General features: G+C 38.3%; 1 protein-coding gene across 5 annotated transcripts in view; it reads left to right on the top strand.

Moving 5' to 3' along the window:
• GREB1 (growth regulating estrogen receptor binding 1) overlaps positions 1-20,979 on the top strand; it is an 88,358-nt gene extending 67,379 nt beyond the window's left edge. For 2 of the 5 annotated variants that reach the window (XM_038133606.1, XM_038133604.1), the window contains 11 exons: positions 4,861-4,963; positions 5,524-5,682; positions 7,398-7,540; positions 8,275-8,436; positions 10,252-10,456; positions 11,265-11,439; positions 12,350-12,568; positions 14,854-14,989; positions 15,528-15,728; positions 17,224-17,362; positions 19,039-20,979. In XM_038133606.1, coding sequence (XP_037989534.1) covers positions 4,861-4,963; positions 5,524-5,682; positions 7,398-7,540; positions 8,275-8,436; positions 10,252-10,456; positions 11,265-11,439; positions 12,350-12,568; positions 14,854-14,989; positions 15,528-15,728; positions 17,224-17,362; positions 19,039-19,202 — 1,806 coding nt within the window. In that variant the 3' untranslated portion in view covers positions 19,203-20,979. Of the gene's footprint in view, positions 1-1,018; positions 2,211-4,860; positions 4,964-5,523; positions 5,683-7,397; positions 7,541-8,274; positions 8,437-10,251; positions 10,457-11,264; positions 11,440-12,349; positions 12,569-14,853; positions 14,990-15,527; positions 15,729-17,223; positions 17,363-19,038 lie in introns of those variants that run through there. The other 3 variants (XM_038133605.1, XM_038133607.1, XM_038133608.1) reach the window with 2 other exon arrangements.
• Positions 20,980-21,953: the final 974 nt, after the last annotated feature.

Below are 21,953 nucleotides of genomic sequence, written 5' to 3'. Positions count from 1 at the left end.
ACCGTTCTCCTTTGAGAAGAAATAATTTTTCTTCCTAAAGTAGGTTTCATTTATTATTTTTGATAATATTAACATTTCACTTAATACTTACTGCATCAAGAGGTATAGGCAGAAATGAAAACAATTATTAGATAGCTCATATCTAAATGCTGGTAACATCTCAGCCAAAGTGTAAGACTGCCAGAGTAGTATCTTCCCAAAAATTAGTAATTACTTGTTTTCTTTGTCAGGCAGTGATTCCTTTACTAACATTTAAATCAGAAAGCAATTTTCTGGTTAAAATGAAAAATACTAAATCAACAGAGCAAGAAGACTAGGCACATTAGAAAATCAAAATGAGAATTCTCAGTGTCAGGGAAATTAGTAACAAAATATGCTCACCCTTCTCTAATGGAGATATTTTACCCTATGTACTAGTCAAAATATTTTGCTGGAGGACTTGACACATTTTTACAAGGACAGTTATGTACATTAGAAAGCAATAAATGTCTTATTTTTACAATAGGCTTTAGGAAACACAGCAAAAACTGGATAGGGTGGATTAATTTATCTGTAATTAGCTCAGATGATCAAAGTGAAGCCATTGGTTAGCAAATATAATTTAATGTACATCACCATGAGCAATACATATGGTGTCTACAGCTCAACGTTTATTCCCTGGTACACCCATGCAAATGCCTAAATGGAATTCTAAATTCCCTGAAGTATTTTTTCTTCAGAACATTCATCTTAAAGTTCCCCAAACTGCAAATCAAGGTTTCCCATGTTTGGTTTTTTAACTGGATTTTACGGTTTAGAACTGGCATTTTCCTGAAGCATGGAAGCTGCTGGTGAGCACAGCTCAGTCCTGTGGCACCATATCCAGGGAATGGAGCAAGCATTAGACACTTCCTGAAGAAGAAAACTGCTGCCCATATTATTACTCTACCTTTATTAAAATCTCATTACAATGGGTGTATATACCATTCAGCTTATGTAAGAAAAATATTAGGAAAATATTTAATATATCTATTATTAGCTGTTTTAGAAGAATGTAGCATGTGGAAACATGGAGAAGAGCCATCAACATTTGACCAACTGTCTGTGGATCATCAGCATGTTTTCTCCAAATCATCATTGATTCACAGGCCACAGTTTGAAAACCACTGTCATGGTATGTGAAGAACTGTCTTACCTGGAAATTAGAATAGAAAAGCTTTATGGAATTATTTCCCCTTTTGCCGTATTTCTCCAAATGTGAGGCCTGAAATCAGATGGTGCTTTATACCAATATGTAAGAATAATAAAGTACTTCTAGTGGTCCTGGTGTCCAACATCCGGAACAAGTTAAAAAAGGAAGCTCATGACTGTTACAGCTTCTACAACAGCACTTTTGAATGTCATTCCGTGGCTGCATGGAGGGACACATGCAGTTTATCTCACTGGAATGCTCTCTCTCAGATTCTTAGTTGGTTTACACCCTATGCTTGATATCTATGGCAAGCAGAGTTCAGTGGTCAAAATCTTTGGAGAGCTTTCCCCTTCTTTTACTCTTGGTAATATATGTCTTTGATACAAAAACTAGATCTTCATAGGTATGTCAAATTTTCTTCAGGAAAGAATTTGAATTCATATTCCTTCCTCTTGCTAGAGCTAACTCTTCATGAATGAAGAGCTGCAGAGTAAACATAATCTTAGCATTAGCATCCTTGGCACTAAGGATGAAAATAGAAACAAAACCCCTAAATCTCATCAGGCCCCCGATTCCTTAGTTATCATCAGTTTTCACAAGATTTGAGAGTTTCACTTCTTATTCTTCTGGAGTTTCTTCTTCCAAGTCTGATTCTTCAGACTTCTGTCCTCCAAAGTCAGGTAGGCAGGAACAAATTAGAGTAATACTTCTATTATTTGGGAATATTGCCCCCAAGTGCCTTATCTTACAAAGCACTGAGCACTGCCACATGTTTGAGTAAGTTTTTTTCTGGAAAGTAGAGCTGTTTGTCATAGTGGCCCCTCTCATGTACATTTGGTTTTAGAAATTGTAAAAATGCAGCCCAGTTCTAGGTTCCTTCAGTCTTTTAAACTGTTTGCAACTTTGCTATCCAGAGCAAAGAAAGGATATGGGGAAAAAAGCCTTGCTCAGAGTACTTCTTTACCAGTTGTTGTCATTATTAATATATCATGCTTAGCCCAGAGTCACTAGTTAGGATCAGCACAGCATTGTGCTTGGCTTCCCTAAAGCCATGTAAATCTGCAGGCCAATCAGGTATCCACTTGAAAATTTCTTTTCAGATCTCCTATTTGTTGCAGTTAGGAGATAGAGGATGGGCAGGATCCCATTATGCAGAGGATTATGCTTCAAAGGTACGCATACCCTGCTTGCAGGATCTCTTTGTAGCTACTTACAGTGCACAAACTCTTGGAAAAAGGGATATTGACAGATGGAGCAGGGGCTCTTTGAAGAAATGTGGTAGTTGTGGTTTTCAATAGTTATTCAGAATTTTCAAACAAAGAAAGAGTCTCCGTGCTTCTCCATTTTGCTTGTATATGTTAGATATATAAAACAGTACAATAAATTTTAAAGGTGCATTTAGCTATCTGGGTATGCTACAAGTTCACTTGTTCAAGATTTTTCCCTTCTGCAGTAAATGCTGATTGTAAATGGGATGTCATTCATTTCTCATTTTCTTTTTGAAAATCTTCTTCTCCAAATGACCTGCACCAGTTCTTTCACCAGTTCATTTCTTGAGCAGAAAGATTTCTTCATTTCTAATAACATGGAGACATTCCTGAAAGTTCCCAACAGCTTTTTACATACAGCATTGCTCATATTTAGCAGTCCATAAAACTCACAGTACTGAATTGGAAACTTTTAATGGCACAGATAGAGATTGGGTACGATCTGATGCATGCCATGGCCTAAGTGCATGCATTACAGATTAGTGGTGTAGCACTTGTCATCCTGTGGTTATCAGCATTTTTTGACTCGTGATCCTACAGTTTGTGTACACTTGAGCCTGGTGACTGATGCTTTTCATCTCAGCCCCATGCAGCAGTAGCCTTGTCACTCCCACACACATTCTGAAAAGCCATTGGCAAAGACTGGGCCCCCAAGGAAAGAAAAATACATGGGTTTGATTGAATAAAATCTTAATGCATATCAGAAAGAAAAAATAAGGTTTTCAGTGTGTTCTTCTGTTGGCAGTTCTAAGTATATACTTCAAACAGATTAAGAATTAATTTTTATATAGATATCTAATATCAAAGAGGCAGGTGTGTTTTTGATAAATGATCTCTTGTTTGAAATTAGGAAACTGTTAATCTGTCAGGCTACCCTGTGTTTAATGAAAAGATGATCAGAGGCACTTTAAAAGATTATGTTCATAAGAGAATAAGAAGGTAATCTCAGACATTGAGGAAAACAAATGGAAGTATTTTCTTTGTTTGCCTCAGATGTGGGAAAATAAAATGGTTTTGTTTTAGCTCCTTAATGAGTAGCCATTGCAGCCAAGTTTAGAACCTTGCTTCAGGGTCAGAGGACAAAAATTGCATCAGTTTCAATGGATTTTACATAAAAAACAAAACTGGGAGTTAGAAACATCTGGTCCATGGGCTGACTATAGTCCATGCTGTCATTTCCTCTGTTTGAAGTCACTTTTTTTATTGTGTTACTCCAGGGTGACAGAGAGTTGTGTGCTGACATTTGATTCTCAACAGAGAACAGGGATAATGAGACCCTTATCCACCCTTTGCAAAGCAACCGTTCAAACTGCAGTCTGATATGAAATGAGCTTTGACCAAAACAAATGTCTCTTGCTTTGAATTTAAAGCCTCCCTTCCTGAAGTGTTGAGAGAAAATGAAAATTTTCCTTGTCATAGATGGAAAATAGTAACTTAAATACTCTGTTTAGCAATTCCAACACCCTATGCTTCTGACATGTCCTAGCAGTGATGGAAGTGAAGCTGGGTTTTCAATTCAGTAGTAATATAGACCTAATCCAAAATCTGATGCCACTTTGTGAAATCAGACAGTTGCTGTCCAATGTGTTGTAACTGATCTATGTGTTAACCTCCCCTGTGCAGCCCCCACACACAGAATCATGGTTTTTAAAGCTGCCTGCTTAGATATGGCCTTATTTACTAGATGTTATCATCAGCAATGTTCATGTGAAAGAGAGAACAACTCATTGAGTAAATCACTGGCTGTGGCTTATACCTTCCAGCAATACTCTTGATGTAGTGAAGAAAAAAGTTATACACTGGTTTGATGGGGTGAAAAAGAAAGGAGAAAGTTATATTTTAAGATAATTTTAAAATGGACCTTTGAAAGGTAATTTTAAAAGATTGGAAGGGAAATATTGTATTTTCCACATGAGAACAGAACATTGTTGCACATACCATGTCCTTCAGGAGTGGAAGTGGCCAGCAGGAGCACTCCCAGGGATGCGTTGCCACTTTTACTCCTCAGGAGAGTGACTGAACTTCAGCAGCAGGTAGTGTACAGGTAAATCATATGGAAATGAAAGGCTTGGGATAATTCTTTAGTTATCTTGTAATTCGAGGGTTCTTTGTACATTTTATGAGCTTATGTGATTTTTAAATGTTCATCGACTGTGTAGAACATCAGGAGAGAAAATTCTTGTCTGTGGGCCTGTAATTAGACCTGTGATATAAAATGTGTTTTCCAGCTAGAGAGAATAAAACTGTTGAACATTATGCTTTTCATTTATGCCAAGGAATATACAAATAACAAAGATATCCAAGTCCTGAATATTTACATTCAGTTTCACCACAGCTACAATTTCCAGATATGTGGAAAACTAACATGGTGAAAAGCAAAATTTTACTTTTTTTTTTTTTTCCTAATTTATATGTTTACAGATAGGGAAAACGGGTGCCTATCTGCAGTTCCTCAGTATTTTGTCCCGAATGCTGATTAGACTGACAGAAGTGGATGTTTATGATGAGGAAGAAATCAACATTAGTAAGTTCCTGATATAAAAATATTCTGGAGACAATAGAAAATTTTTTTGCTAAATTGAAATATAGTTGTCTGTATATTATAAGTGTATTCTATCCTATTCACCTTTGCAATTGCTTTACATTATATAAATACTGTTAGAAAAAATTTATGTGATCTTCAACTGATACTTAAGAATATTTTATTATTTTATTAGTTATTTAGAATTTAAGCAAAGAACATACCTCTGGTTTTTGTGGAAAGGATCAACAGCATTTATGTATATTAAATGATATCAGCCATTGGTCTTCAGTGTAGAATTGGAGTCAACTTCTGTGGTAAAGCATATAAAAGGAATCACTGAAATTTTGTCAGATTTATACCCTGAGGAGCAATGTTGTATTTTCTTATTACACAGGATTACCTGAGGGAAGGAAGTTTCTGCTCTCTAGTATCTAATTTTAGTCCAAACTTGCTTTATTTACTCCTCTGTGTTTCCAGATGTATTTCTGTCAGACTGACCATCTATAGCAATGTAAAGAGCTTAAAAATTTCTGAATTCTTATTTTTCAATAATATCATAGACACTAAAGAAGAATCTGATCAATACTACCATCAGCCTGGGGATATGTGGCCGGATTTGGAGTCATTTAAGAAGATGCCTTTTGACTACACCATCCATGATCCAAAATATGAAGATGCAAGTCTGATTTGTTCAAAGCTTCAGACTAGAGACAGTGAAGGTTAGAATTTTTAAAATCCTGATTCATACATGTCTATGTATTTATTTGTTTTTAGTGTGAGAATTCTGTTAAACTTTCAAGCAGAGTTAAAATATCAGAATTGATTTTGATTAAGTAATTGTGAAAAAAGATTTCAAGTTTTCCAGATGAAGTACCAGAATATGATCCTTATAAATTACTTATGGAATATTATATGGATAGTCTTTCATTAAAAAAGCTCTAATTCCACAATAAGTTTGTGCATTTGAATAATTTTATAAAGTAGCATTGTCCTTCTCTGTAGCAATGCAATTATTTATGTGCATAAAGTTAGCTTTGTACTTAAAAGTATCCATAGGTTTATTTTTTTAGGTTTTAGGTTAGGTTTGGAAAGCATGAGATGAACGTGCCCAGATCTAGATTCCTGGAGTATTGATTTGAGAATTAGTCCTCTGAATTAGCCAGCTGGACATACACAGGCCCATGGAGTGGGTGGCAGGGAGGAAATCCTGCCGTTCAGAAAGACCTTGGCAGGCTGGAGAAGTGGAACCTCAGGAACAGGACCCTGTTGAACAGTTCACCAAATGTGCCCCTTGCCCTTGGGATAGAATAATTTTATTCAGCTGTACAAGTTTGGGGCCAGCTCAGTCGATAGCAGCTCTGATAAAGGTGACTTGATGGTCCTGGCTGACAGCAATTAAACATGAGTTCTCCACTGGGTTAATGGCTTACTAATTATCTAGCAACAGGTCAAGGGAAGTGATTATTCTTCTGTGATGGCAACTCTAAGGCCCCATCTGGGTATTCTGTCAAGTTTTTGGCTTCCCAATATGAGAAAGATGTTGACATAGAGAAGTGAGGCCAGTGAGCAGCCACTAAGATATGGAGAAAATTGGAGTGAATTCGGCTTGTTCCATCTGGGGTGGAACAGGTGCATCTAGCAGGTGCATCTGAATGCTGTCTTCAACTTCCTAATGGGAATTTATACAAACAAGCTATTATAGATACACAGCATAAGGACAAGAGACAACAGACACAAGTTGCAATATGGGAAATTACAATTACATTGTAGGAAAAATATTTGCAGAATAAAAAGTGGTCAAACCATGGAGCAGGTTGCCCAGAGAGATCATGAAAACTCCACTCTTGGTGATTTTTGAAACTTATCATGACAAGGAAAAGTTTTGAGCAGCCTGATCTGATGCTGAAAATATGAGTGGAAGATTAAATAACAAAGTTCTTTTCAGCAGAAAATACACCTCATCTTCCCTCAGTCTCTCACAAAAAGGATCCTTTGAAAAATATAGATATGCACGAAGGAGCAACATCACTAAATTGCCAAATTAATTTCACATATTCTACTGTGACATCTGTCACAGAATGGCAAATGTCATAAAGCTCTTTTTTACTATTTATTGCTTTTGTAAGCATTCTACCAATAATAGCAGCAATTAAAATTTTAATGATCAGGCATTGCTTACATTTCAGCCTTATGTGATATCTGTACTGAATTACCATAATCATGAATTTGTAGATAATTCCTTGTAGTTCTCTTTGCTGTACATAGTAATTTATAAAATTTACTGTGCTCAGAATAAATTCATGGTTTGTTTTGTACATGTTTTATATTGCCTTCTTCCTAGAAGCTGCTTTCAGTGACAGAAACAGTCTGTCACAAGAGAATACATTCTAGCCTTGAACATGTGTTACATTTAATTTGTTTATTTTCTTAATAGACAGATCAATGAGCAGGAGACAGGAAGATATGTACACGTGCCGTCAAACAACTAGGATGAGATTGTCCAAGTATGCAGCGTATAACACCTACCATCACTGTGAGCAGTGTCATCAGTACATGGGTTTCAATCCCAGGTACCAGGTAAAGATTTCCAGGTGTTACTCTGCAGATCAGAAGCTGAAGCACACACAACCCACAGTTTGTGTACATTCTCTGTATTTTAATTGGCTTAGAAGTTGTATGTGTGTACACGTACAGCCGATTTACAGATTTTGTTATTTCTTGATGTTTGCCTGCTTTGACTAGGCTGCAGTTTGGGGAGATCAGAGGACTGACCCTTGTGTCATTTACACTAGTTTATTCAGTGCTGTGATCTGCATGTGTACTTAAAACTGCTTTCCCAGTAAGCTTTCCACTCGGCTTTGCTTAAGTGGAAAAGTTTGCACCTGAGTGACTGCAACAGGTGCTACTTCTGATACAGGAGGAGTCCAGCACAGAGTGTGTGGTATACAACTTGCTTTTACTCAGAATAACCCTCTAATTTCTTCCCTGTTATAATGTGAGGAAGAAAGTGTCAGCGATGCAAATACTGTTTTTTATGCGCCAGTATTTCTGAAAGCCAGGAGGAGCCTGTATTGGTACCATCTGCAAGATGAAACTGAAACAACAGTTTCAAAAGAGGGAACGCTTTAATCTGTATTTTTTTAGTTTAAGCTCTAGCCTAGGGAATATTGCTTAACACTTATGAAGTTAAATCTAATGTCATACAGTAAGTGACTGTAATCTGTTTAGCAATGTTGTAAATGTGTATAAACTACACTGATACCTTGTGGTTTGACTTTAACTGGAATGATCATATTTTTTCCCATCCCTAGATTTATGAGTCCACTCTGCATGCATTTGCATTTTCCTATTCTATGCTGGGAGAAGAAATACAGCTGCATTTTATCATTCCTAAATCAAAGGAGCATCATTTTGTCTTTAGCCAACCAGGAAGACAGTTGGAAAGTATGAGGCTACCACTAGTCACAGATAAGGTAGCTGGATTATTTTTATTTATATTTATGGCCATATATGGGAGAGAGACGCCACCAATTTCAAAATTTGTTGAATTATTATTCTCTATAATACTATTCCTCCTGTCAAGAGACAATGAAGATGTCTTTATGCTAAGGTTGTATAAAGGGATACGTGAAAAAAAATTGTTGAGACACCAAAAAGCTCTATCTTTTGCCCATAGTCAAGGTTGATCCTTTGGTATAAACAGTCTTCTCTGTGACAAAAGGTTTTTGGTTATGGGTTTAAGATGTTAAAGTGAGAATAGTTTCTGCAAAGAAACTCAAAGATATGATTTAATTTATCATACCATTAGTAAGAGGAAGCATTTTTTTCTGTAGAGAAAAAGCAGTGGAATATCCTGTTTTATTCTGCATAAATGCTTAGTTACTTTCATATAAAAATAATGCTTTCAAAGAATCTTAGTTATGGCTTCATGACTGTATAAAGAATCACATATCATGCTTGTAGAAAACACTTTGTAAGGTCATCTATTTAACAGCTCTGCAAACTCTGACCACAGAATCACAGAATAAGCTGAGTTGGAAGGAACCCACAAGGATCATAGAGTGCAACTGCTGGCCCTGCACTGCACCATCCCCAGGAGCCACACCCTGTGCCTGAGAGCATTGTCCAAACACTTCTTGAGCTCTGTCAGGCTGGTGCTGTGACCGCTTCCCTGGGGAGCCCATTCCAGTGCCCAACCACCCTCTGGAGGAAGAACAATTTCCTGATATCCAACCTAAACCTTCCCAGCTCAGCTTCAGGCCATTCCCTTGGGTCCTGTCCCTGCTCACCACAGAGCAGAGATCAGTGCCTGCCCCTCCTCTTCCCCTCAGAAGGAAGCTGTAACTGCAGTGAGGTCTGCCCTCAGTCTCCTCCAGGCTAAACAGAAAAAGTGACCTCAGGTACTCCTCTCACAGCTTCCCCTCACGGCTCTTCACTATCTTTGCTGCCCTCCTTTGGACACTCTCTAATAGTCTAATATTTTTCTTATATTGTGGTGGCCAAAACTGCACAGAATATTCAAGGTAAGGCCACACTGGTGCAGAGATGTTGACCTTTATTCCTGAGGCCCACGTCCAAGGTGAAGCTGTGCCTTGCTCAGGCCACACTGCTTGGAGTATTGAAGCAATATGTGAAACAGCAGTAAGCAGTATAGCACTTCTATCCTGGAGAAAATAAGCTGCTTCCAATAAACAGTAATAAATCAATATCACCCTCCAGTTCAAGTTTTAAATAGAAGAACCAAGGCAGCAACACAACAGCAATGTAAGAATGACACCTCCTGCTCTTCCTCACCCAGTAAACTTATTCTTGGGTACATAGTTGTAACTGTGCACTGGGTCCTTGTGGATTCTTTTCTTGCTTCTGCCACTGACCTGGTTGAGGCTTTGACATTTAAGGACTATTCTCCCTTTGCCTCTTGTTCTATTCCCTTGTTCCATTCAGAAGAGTTGTACTGTAGTTTTGCAGTAAGGTGTTTCTTGCAGTCCTATATTATATGGACATAAATCCTCTTCCAGATCTATCCTCAAGGTACCTCTGTACTTGGCAGGCCAAGGTTAGCAGTCCTGTCTATCCCACCACACTCTTATTGGTCAAATAAGCTAAATTTCTTTATAAAAGTTTTCTTTTTTCCAATTCTTGCAAAAATTGTTTATTTTCTGATCAAGGAAGTTTAAAATGTGTCAGCTTGTCCAGTCTTAGTGTATCTGATTTATTCTCCTGAAAAACCTATTTCTCCTTTTTCTCTCTGGATTAATACAGAAGCTCACACTTCTTTTTACCTACAGAGTGAAGATTACATAAAAAGCCCCACTTTTACTCCCACCACTGGCCGTCATGAACATGGACTTTTCAATTTATATCATGCAATGGATGGAGCCAGTCATTTGCATGTTTTAGTTGTCAAGGAGTATGAAATGGCCATCTATAAGAAGTATTGGCCCAACCACATCATGCTTGTTCTTCCAAGCATTTTCAACAGTGCAGGAGTAGGTAAGTAACAAGAGGTTCTAAAAAATGTGGACACGCAACTTGAGTCCTTAGGTGTTGTTATTTGACAGTGAAATGTAGGCCCACAGCTTGCAGCTAGGATGTCTGATCTGGTGATCTGGATTCCCTCTGAAGACAATGTGTCACAGCTAAAGATACACTTCTCTTAATCCAGGACACCTAGAACAAGCTCAATGAGTTGCACCCTAGAAATACTTAACCCTTCTATTGTCTTTGAAAGAAGCTGAGGGTGTTAAAACTCAGATGGAGTTACTGACTCTGTTTCTTTGTGGAAATATGTTGCATGTTATTTGCATGGGCAGTGATGCTCTGGTTGGGTACATCCCTTAGGAAGGATCTGCTAATATAACATCTGTGAAATATTCAACCCTTTGCTTGTGCTGCTGGAACACCTTATATACAGCAGTAGTGGCAAACATTCAAAGTAGATCACCAGGGACAATTTTCAGTGTCCTTCAGCTGGTCAGTCAACATCTCTAACTCTTTGCACCAAGAGATGCTAACAAACACAAGTATTGTTAAAAGAAGTAGTCACTAAATCCTTAAGACACTAGAAAATCTTTACCACGGAAGTCAGGCCTCATTTTTCATCCTTCCCAATGTGGTTCTTCAAGTCACTTGCTGTCAAGTGACAAAGCAAGTTGGCTCTGGGTGGTGGTGGGGTGTTAAAATCTTCACAGTGATTTATACCCTTGTCTGCAAAAATATTCACTTCAAAAGGCTTCTGAGTTAAAAGCAAACAGTTTCTGCCCCTGTTTTTTAATCTGGTGGTTTATGCCCATGGTTTCAGGTGCTGCACACTTCCTGATTAAAGAATTGTCTTATCATAACCTGGAGCTTGAACGGAATCGGCAGGAAGAGCTGGGGATTAAACCCCAGGATATTTGGCCTTTCATTGTCATTTCAGATGACTCCTGTGTTATGTGGAATGCAGTAGAAGTTGATTGTTCAGGAGACAGGAAAAGGTAAATAGTGTAATATATGCTTTTTCATCTAGTCTCTTTTAACCTTTCTCTGAATGTTATTTTGAAATTATGTTTGCTACACTACAACTTCTAATCTGTACAAACAGAGAATTATATTTGCCCAAGGAGGGTGCTTTCCTACGTATCTGTCTTTGCATAGCACAGAGTGTAGCGCCTGTTTTTAATTCCTGTCCCCTGAGGATTTATGTGCCCTGCAGCCCTTGCCATGAAGCTAGAGTTACTTGGACTGCAGATTTCAGACTCTGTAAGCACTCCCTGACACACTGGACAACATGTCCATTTTTCACCAGGTTTTTCTAGGGAAGCTAAATGACAGTTCTGTGCAAGTTGTGTAACTGATTTCCTTTGGCTCTTTCGTCAGTCCCAGTCTGTGTGTCTCCTTTATGAGTTCCCCAAATCCCTGATCTAGCATTTTTGTTTTCATTGCTTTAGAATATTGTTTGTGCTAGATATTTTTATCTATTCCATGAACAGACTATGCAGAATTTACAGCAAACTTTCAGAGAGAATGACACTCAATGAAAACTGAGATTTATGGATTCTAGGGGTGGGCTAGAAGAATCTTAATACTTTGTGCCTAAGTTATGGCACAAGTCAGCAACTCTCCAACATTCATTGGAATATTACCTATCTAACTTTAAAAGTTTACGGCTCTGAGTGAATATTTTGAGAGATCTAGACTAAGTTTCCGATCTGTTATACTAGTCCCCACTATATAAGCACTAGTTAATTTTAACTATAGTGAGAGACAAAAAAATACAGTAAAGTAACACTGAAGTCATCTACTTGAAAGTCATAACAACTTCCAATTGTTAAGAATTGCTCTTCAGCTGAAAGAGATTCTGAATGTTCTCTATATATTTTTAACCCATTTTCATAATTATTGTAGTGACTATACATGGACTGAAAGGAATGTTTCCCTGAAGCAAATTCTGCAACACATTGAAGCAACTCCCAATGTCACCCATTATGCCCTAATTGGAATGAGGAAATGGTCCAGTAAAACAAACAGCGCTGAGATCAAGGAACCATTCTCCTGCTGCCATGTGCATGACTTCCTTATGCTGAATGTGGATCTGACACAGAATGTACAGTACAATCAGAACAGGTAAGTGAATCAGTTGCACTTTTCAGCAGAGGTGATGAACCAATAAAGGACGTTTTTTACAAAAACAAACAAAGCTCTTGGTTTTTTTTTAGGGAGGCTGTGAATGGCATACAGACAGTTTTTGTTTTCTTACTGGTGATTCAAATCCTTCCCAGACTGCCAGAAGTTGAAAAAAGACATTAATTTCTATAGTTCCAAATAAAACAGTGATAACAAAGAGACAGGATAGACAGCATAGACAGCAGTTTACTCTGCAGCACTGGTCTACTCCAAGTGGCCTTTGGTAAATAATGTACTTCCCTTCGTGTCTGCCTGACTGCTCTCCCTTCCAAAGGAAACAGGGATGTATGGATGAATGGTGCATAACCAAATCTCATTCTGATATAAATGTCTGGGCTTTTTACCCTGAGCAGCGCAACACTGCAGCATACCACATGTGTGCTCATCAGGACAATCAGAAGAAAATAATAAAAAAGTCTTGTTCCCATTGGTGGTTGTTTCTCACATTCAGCTGCCTCAGAAATCCCACTTTTTCAGTTATTGTGCCACTTAGGATATACCAGATTATAATTTTATCATGCACAGCATTACCACAGTTAACAGAACTGTATTCACTAGGTTCATAATTTCACAGAATTTCACTGATCTGTGTGAAATAAACTGTAGGTTTCCTCCCATTTCTGAGGGACATGCATTTATTACAAAAGAATGAAGTGTATATATATCACTAGAAATGGGATTCACTTGTCTAAAACTGGTCTTTCAGTGCCTTAGAATATGGAAGAAATCCATATGGGGCTGGCAGGTATGACATGAAATGTGTGGTTTTCTGTAAGCTGGGTGAGATAGCCCAGGTAATTAAAATGGCTCTACACAGCTACACTGAGGTAACTGAACACCAGGCACTGTGCTTTTCAGAAGAACTCTACTAACTCAGGAAGGTATCTTTTGAGGCCCAAGCTTACTTATAACTGCAGGGAAGCATTCTGTGTTCATTATTCTGTCAATAAACAGATTATATATTTCTATTGTCACTAGCCCGATGTCTTAAAAGAACAAATTTGCCCCTGTGCATCTCCTAGTAGAGAACTGTGCTCCCAGGCTGCCTAAGTGTGTTACCTTATGAAGCATTATGTATGAAGGGCAAATGGAGACAATGACAATAAAGCAAAATGATATGAGTACAAGCAACAATGTTAAAATGTCAGGAATGCCACATCACACCACCCATTTCCTGCCTCTGTCTTTGAACCACATGAGGCTCAAGTTAATCCTCTGTGGGTACTGCTGAGTGTGAAGTATTGTATGGCATTTCAAGCCTGGGCAGGGAAAAAGGTACGTGTTAAAACCCAGAGACAGTGACAGTCAGGGATATCAAATAACCATGTAGATATTGCTAAGATCAAAGACAAAACTTTAAAAACCTTTAATTGAATGCCATATTTCTCACTGATGTTGACTGTTGCACTGATTGCTCAGTTAGCTTAAATTCAAGCCCTGGATGTCAATCCAATGGTTGTGCACATCATCCTGTTTCCTTTGCAATAAATATACTCAAAATGGAGAACTGAGTCTGAATTTTCCAGAGATCAGGGTATTTGAATTTAGTCAGCTTTAGGAGTTTACCTTTTATTCTGTTCCCTCATATTTTTTAAATGGGTCAAATTTAGCTCAGGGATGTTTGGCCTCATTCTGCTAATCTTTTCCTATGTCTCAGCAGTTCTCTTGTATACAGACTCCCTGCCTTCAAATAGTTTTCATTTCTAAAATAAAATGACATTAGTTCTGTAGAGGAACATCGAAAAAATTGCTAGCTATTCATATTCTGAGGGGAAAATGAGTTGTCAGACACTTCTGTGCATTTGATAAATCAAATGTAAGGCCTCATCCATTTCCTTGGAAGTCAAAGAAATAAATTTCCTTGACCATATTTGGGGTAGTAATGTGTGTAACAATTTCTTATGACTCCATTATTGTAGTAAAAGGCAAAAAAATGCTTTAACTCCTGGGTATTTTCCTTAGCAATTTACTGCCTTTTCACTTTATGCTTTTGATCCTTTCCTGCCCTAAGTGCTTTCCTCCCTCATTCTGGTCTGTCAAACTGATGCCAGCCTAGTTTGTTACTAGAAAGCTGAAGCCCCTTTCCCTGGCTAATAGACACTGGTGGAGGGTCGGTATGTGTGATACCTGTCCTTTCTCTGTGGCTGATCAAAGGCTGTGAGTGCTTTTATTTGTCAGTGTGATGAGGAACATTCCCCTGACCTGTTTTGATTTTTTCTTTCCAGATTTACATGTGATGATGTTGACTTCAACTTGCGTGTCCACAGTGCTGGCCTTCTCATCTGTCGGTTCAACCACTTCAATGTCATGAAAAAGCAAATTGCAATTGGAGGACAACGATCCTTCCACATAAAGTCTAAGGTGGGAACTGAGACCTCTGTTGCACTGATGTTAAAATTCTGTTTTCCTTTCTTGTCTTTTTTAATGAGGAGACCTGAGGTATTTTGGTGCATCATCTGTTGCTAGTACTGGGGTATGTCTGCCACATGGGGCTTTTTCCAGTTATTTATTCCTGAAATCCACAATATTATTGTCATAAGTACAACTTTTCTTAATAGTTTTCCTTCAAAACTTCGAAAAACACGTAAAGTGTGTCTTTGCAATCCAAGCAACCATTCACTATGTGAATTTTATCTACAGCTATAGAATTGCTCAACTTCATGTGACTTCATAGGTAGGAGTACTTTGATTTCAAAGAAGAAACCTCAAACAATATAAACACAAATATAATTTTATGAAACTGAAGCTGTTTTGGTAGCAGATATTTTTTGCTGAATAACTTTTCTTCTTATGTAAAACATAGATTTTTAGGGAAGGGATGTATTTCATACAAACCAGAATTCACATAAGTACAGCTTGATTAAGATTGATCTGTATGAGAAATATTTTTTCCTCACAGGTATCTGACACTCCAGTTTCAATCTCCCCTGCTCAGTACATTTGTGCTCCTGACAGCAAGCACACCTTCTTGGCAGCACCTGCTCAGCTGCTTCTTGAAAAGTATCTCCAGTATCACAGCCATCGCTTCTTCCCTCTCTCACTGAAGAATTATAGCCATCCTGTGCTATCTGTGGACTGTTACCTTAACTTAGGACCACAGGTACTGAACAAAACAACCTCCAAGTAGCTCTAGAAATGTGTAGGCTCTGTTTTGGATGGGTTATTGATGTATTCCTTTGAAGAATGTGGTACATCCCTATAATGTCAAATTCGAATTCTTAGTCCCACAGAGATATTGTCAGAGGCTTTAACTAAAGTACATGGAGAGAAATCCCAGAATTGTCCTAAACACTAATATAGACTGTGAAGTGTTTTCTCAATCTGCTATAATTTGACTCTTCCTACAGAAAATTTCTTCCACAAGAGGGTTTTACAAATACTAGATAACCCTTAGAAAGCACTTCAAATATACAGATGTTTTAGTTCACTTCAGACTGATAAGCTGAGGCAGAGAATCAAATACTAGACATGCAGTGGAAATGGGAGAAGCTGACATTAGGTCTCAGGAGCTGTTGGCTCTCTCTGATGAGTCTGGATCTAAAGCCAAGGTTGTACTTCAACTCAAATATGCCAACAGAAATTTGGTACTAGGGTGGTGTGGTTCAGGAGAGAGGGACTGTTTTATCTCTTCACTGAATACCAAATGAAATTCAGTCTTTCTGGGTTTACTGAACTTCTCTTCCGAAGAGCTGTGTAATAACCTTCCCAGGTATGCTGCTCCCACAACATTTTGAGTTCTTAGGCTTTTGTTTCCACCATGTTTGGAAAAACAAGCTTTGTGGGAGGGCATTGTACTGTTACTGTCTTCATCCATTGCATCCTTTCAGCTCTAACCCATTCAGCACATGAAATAATTTCATTCTGGAATTGCTGCCTCAGCTGGAATATGATACAATAGGATTGAAGCAATATGGAATAGGCATACTGGTACAGTCTTAGTTGCTGAGGTTCAGCCTTCCTCCTCCACTCAACCATGCTGATCCATGCCAGATGAGGATGTATCCCAGCTAAGTAGTACAGTGGCACTTTTGAAACAAAGCCGTGTGTGGAAGATTCCCTTAATCTGAATTTATAAATCCTGAAAGAGTGCTGTAAATGTTCCCATTCCTAGTGGATTTCAGGAGTAGCCATACAAACAAACTAGGCAAGAGGAAACCTCATAAATTCATGTATATGCATAACTCTACTGACTTGAGTAATCCTTGAGTAATCATAATGTAAATGAAATTTGGAATTTCTAAGGGTCCTTTTCATGTCTGACTGTAGAGTTACTGTGCTTACTCACATATAAATAAAATGTGCTGGGCAGGTCACAACATTATGGTTGTAGGGAGCTATTGTTACTGCAGCTTTCAAACTCTATCACATATAAGCCTCATGATAATAATAATAATAATAGTACATTAATAATACATAATTATGAATTGTCCTTATATATATATTGTTAATAAGTAGTGCTATGGTTTGGAAGGAACTATAAATTTCACAATATTTGGAGTTGGAAGGAAAGCCTGAATTTGAATCAAGTGGAGATACTGGAAGCTTCATATGGAAGCTTTGAAGATGTTAATTTTTTTTCACCCTCTCCCAATCAGATTGCAGTTTGCTACGTGAGTTCTCGGCCTCATTCTCTGAATATCAGTTCCTCTGGTTTGACATTCAGTGGTCTCCTCCTGTACCTCTGTGACTCCTTTGTTGTGGCTAACTTTTTGAAGAAGTTTCATTTTCTTAAAGGTGAGCTGCAATAATTTCGTTACAAAGAATTACCTGACATGGTCTCTGAGAATGTGGGGAAAATCTATTTTATCTGTGTTTTAAATCTATTATATTTATTTAATATAAATCTATTGTATTTATTTAATATATATGCATATATATGTATATGCATGTATTCATATTTGTCTTTATATGTCCCACCCAACTTTGATGCTTGATCATGCTGGCTCTGCCCTGTAGTAAACTGGTATATAGCAGTGCTAGAAGTTTTGCAGATTTCTAAGTGGGAAGGAATATTGGATCCATATCGTCACGCCTAGAGTTTGTGCACAACTCCTTACTCTGTTTGAAAACTGAATATTGAATCATTCACTTACTCTGTTCTTGTAGCTTCTCTAAATTTCAATAGAAAATAGGTGATTGACAAATAGCTATCAAAATCTATTTTCTATTTTTACAAATGGAAACTGGCTCATTTAAGATTTACTCCTGATACCCAGTTTCTCCATGTAAACCTCATGATGCTGTGCAGCAGTGGAGACAACTAACTTCCACTTGTGTTGCAGACAGTCACATTGCAAACTTCCTTTGGATCCTTCTGCTGCTATCTTAGGGATTTGGTGCTCTGGGGCTTTGTTTCTCTCAGCTATAACTGTCAGTGGGAGAAGAGCACCATGGTTAGTGCCTCTTGAAACTGGCAGAGCTGTTATAAACTGCTGCGCTCTTCGTTGCAGCCAAAACAGAGGCTACCAGTCAGTCTCATTTTGCATAAACCAGTCAATTTTTATATCATGTAGCATAAAGTGTGTTTGCTTTGGGATTTCTCCATCTCCCCTGGCAGTCTGCTTGATTTTCTAACCCGTCACATAAGAATTAAACACTGTGTGTGACTCTCTGTCTTGTTTCTTTTTATAATATTCACAGGATTTTTTTTGTCTTGGGCATTGCCACTTACCTCGCCATTTCTCATTTAGATTACTGTATGCTGGTGAGGTAATTATTTTCTCTTAAAGGAGGACTTTTCTCAGAAGCCATGAAGCCATGCATGCAAGTTAAAGTGGTTATCAGCATGCCAGACAGGACAGTTGGCATTGGTTACTGAATGATTTTTTAGTCTGGCATTCTGAATTTGCTTGCATCTGTAGCCACATAGACCAGATTCTTTCTTGCCAGCACATGAGTTTACCAATCCAAAAACCACTCTAATTTGTGATTAGTTTTAAAGACATGTTTAGACCATTTCTGGGCAGCAAAGCACAAAGAGCTTAGTCAGCCATCACAATGATTGCCGTGTGGGTTTTGGTGAGTGAGGGTTTCACACAACAAAGGTAATGATCGGGAGGGCTACAACAGGAATGGATGTAGGGCTTTTATCTAGTTTGCTGTCAGGACCCATCATGACCTCTTTAGGCCTTCCAGTTTTACCTTTCCTACCCTAAGGATCATGGAAAGTCCTTCTAGTCCTGTTTACTAGATGATTATGAGGTATCTCAAGTTACACAAGAGGATCCTGACAAATAGGTAGCTGAACATAGCTCTCCTTAAGTCCTACCTGAGCGGCTTAATTTTCTCCCAAGCCCATTTGTAACTTCTGATGCGAAAGGCGTGGAGTTCTCCATGCAGGGTGGTGGGAGGTGGGTGATCTGAGAACAAAGGGGATACTCACGGGAGTTTCTTTTGAACTCGTTGCCTAGGTGCCACCCTGTGTGTGATCTGCCAGGATCGCAATTCTCTCCGCCAGACTGTTGTCCGGTTGGAGCTGGAAGACGAATGGCAGTTCCGCCTGCGGGACGAATTCCAGACTGCCAATGCCAAAGAGGACAGACCACTTTTCTTCCTGACTGGACGACATATTTAATTGAAAAGAGACACATTTCCTGAATGACACAAGACACCAATTGCCACCATCTCATGAAATTACTTTTGAGAGGCTCTGCTTTCTGAACAGAAACTGGACTGTTTTCTGTTGTTCATTAGAATGATATCTAATCAGACAGCTTAAGATCATATTTACAAACAGTGAAGTGACTTTTCTAATTTAATGTTCTGATGGAAGTCATCCCTAATTCCTGATAGAGACACAGAGACTTAACATGGTGGAAAGCATTTCATAGCAGAAGAGAGGGCAATGAGTGCACTTCTTCTGTGACAAAGAAGACCACATACAAGTTCATAAAGAAAAGGGTTAGGAAACTTTTTGCACGTTCCAGAAATAGGAAATGTAAATTTGGGAGCAGGTTCTGGTTTACAAGTCTTATTTATCAGACAGTCGGCATAGGGCAACAGGAGTTGGTACAGTTCTGTATACTGCTTCTGATTGATCCAGGTAGGCTTTTTACATGAAGATTTGTAAAGTATATTTCTTTAACAGCAGGAACTCAGTTGAAGCTTTTATTTTTGGAATAAATGCCACACTGGATAGTTCTACCATGCAGGACTGTTGGAGTAGAAGACTAATTATATGTCTGGTTTTATTAGCATAAGGAAGAGAGTTAACAAGATAGATGGTAAAATGAGATCTGAACATTTAAACCTGACACTGATATTAACTTGAATAACTGAAGAGATCAAATGGTGGGACTGACCTGCAAGTGGTTTATTTCTAGAACAGTAATGTTTTGTGACTAAATTGAAGACTGGCTGTAGACTTCAAGCTGAGGCAAGTGCACTCAGGAAAGCCTATGAAATGGTTCTAAAACACTCCCAATACACTTTCTGGGGATATTTTCTTGCCAAGGTGCTTCAAAGGAGTGAGAAAATGGAGATTACAATGCTGAGAAATTCAGGTGAAAATCTAAACCCCATGTTTTTGAACAGCACCAGGCATTGTGATATTTCATGTGCTCTAAATGTTAAATCAGTGGTCACTGTCTTTGTCTCGGTGTTTGGGGATGCTGTCTAAGCTGCAACTTCCCGTTTGTCTTTATGGAATCAGTGTTAATGTCACTCAGTCAAGGTGTAGGAAGGATGAGTACAGACATTGTCAGAGGATATCTAATATTTGGGCAGGCCTTTCTTACTGGATACACCAGTGAGGGGATCATTGGCTTTATACAGATGAAATGCCAGTGGGTGGCTGAGTCCGTGACAGTACCGGCCTTGAAACGCAGGCATCCGTATGACGGTGCCAAAGAGCTAATTTAGGTTAATTTACAGAGGAAATGTAAGGTCTGTAAGTTGTGAATTCTGTAAGAGATGTGGATTGCTATTTAGAAGGAAACTGCTGGCAATCAGTGTGCTTCTATATTTCGTTGTTTGTGTTTCAGAGTGAGAATTCACTTTAAGTTTTGTGAAGGAAGGTGAACATTGGCCTATGTAAATAGTATTACTGTTCAATTTTCACCAGTTGATTAGTTAATTTAAACTTTTTTTTAAGGAAGTGTGACATTTATGTCTTTATAAATAAAGTTCATGCTGCATGGACATCTGTCTTGGTGATGTACTGGACCAATAATTACGCACACTTTTGTAGTGGAAAAAAACAGAGGAAAAGCACTGGCTGAAAGGAGTTAATATAATTAAGGAATGACCTGAACTGATCAAGAGAAAATACAGTACTTCTTAATGGCCTAAACCACAACACAGCCTCAAAAATATAAGGGTTTTTGCAAGAACTCAGATTGAAAGACAGTGAGTTGGAATTTCCTTTCCTGTAACCAAATATTTAAACAACTTATACCAAGTGTCCATGAACTTTTCTGTGTTTTAGGTTTGATATTTGCTTTTTCAGTCTTTAGACATCCATTTTCTCCAAGAAATTAAAAAGGCCCTAAAGTACAAAATAACAATAATAATAATAGTAATAATAATAATAATAATAATAATAATAATAATAATAATAATAATAATAATAATGTCCTTTCTTAACATTCTCTTCTGCCACAAAGTTTCCAAAACTTTGCAAAATACAGCTGACAGTCACCTGAAGCCATCATACTCCTGAGTGTTGTTTCATGTTAATCTTTTTCTCCATACAGTGTCCTCTATACCTGATAGGAGTCCCAGGGCCTGGCCTCAGCAGACCTGTGTCTATTGTGTGACCAAGTGCAATCATTCTCCATCATGGACTGTATTTATGAGCAATTGTATGTGATGAAAGTTGCATGCACAGCCCATTGTCTTGGAGAGCACACCCTGTAATAAGACCAGATATGGCCTTACTTTGACAAATGCAGGTAATTCCTGTCATGCTGTGGGAGCATCTATGCACCCACATGGTTGGAAAACACAGCATTTTGCTCACAGGAGGCTGAAAAAGGATGGTGGATGACTCAGGGAGAGACAGCCTCCAGAGCTCCATCCAAAAGTTTCTTCATCCCTGACCTAGTTTACAAGCTAAGCCCCCCTAAAGGGTAAGCTTTCATGGGGAGGGCAATGTAGGTTTTGTGTCCAGCTGGGACTCTGAGATGATAAAGTAATTCAGATAAATAATAATGATAAATTAAAGCAAATCTGTTTGGTTGGGACTGGCATCCTGTGCTGCAGCCCTTGGTGCTATAGTTCTTTACCATATGTGCATGTGTAGGGCTGGGAACCCAGGTCTCAGATCCACACTTCTCTTTCTTTCGTGAGAAGGAATCATTGGCTTTCAGTCCCAGTGACCTTTTTG

Source organism: Motacilla alba, chromosome 3, assembly GCF_015832195.1.
Source record: "Motacilla alba alba isolate MOTALB_02 chromosome 3, Motacilla_alba_V1.0_pri, whole genome shotgun sequence".
Classification (NCBI taxonomy): domain Eukaryota; kingdom Metazoa; phylum Chordata; class Aves; order Passeriformes; family Motacillidae; genus Motacilla; species Motacilla alba.
The sequence above is the reverse complement of the archived record's forward strand: the minus strand, read 5'-3'. Positions and strand labels throughout refer to the sequence as shown.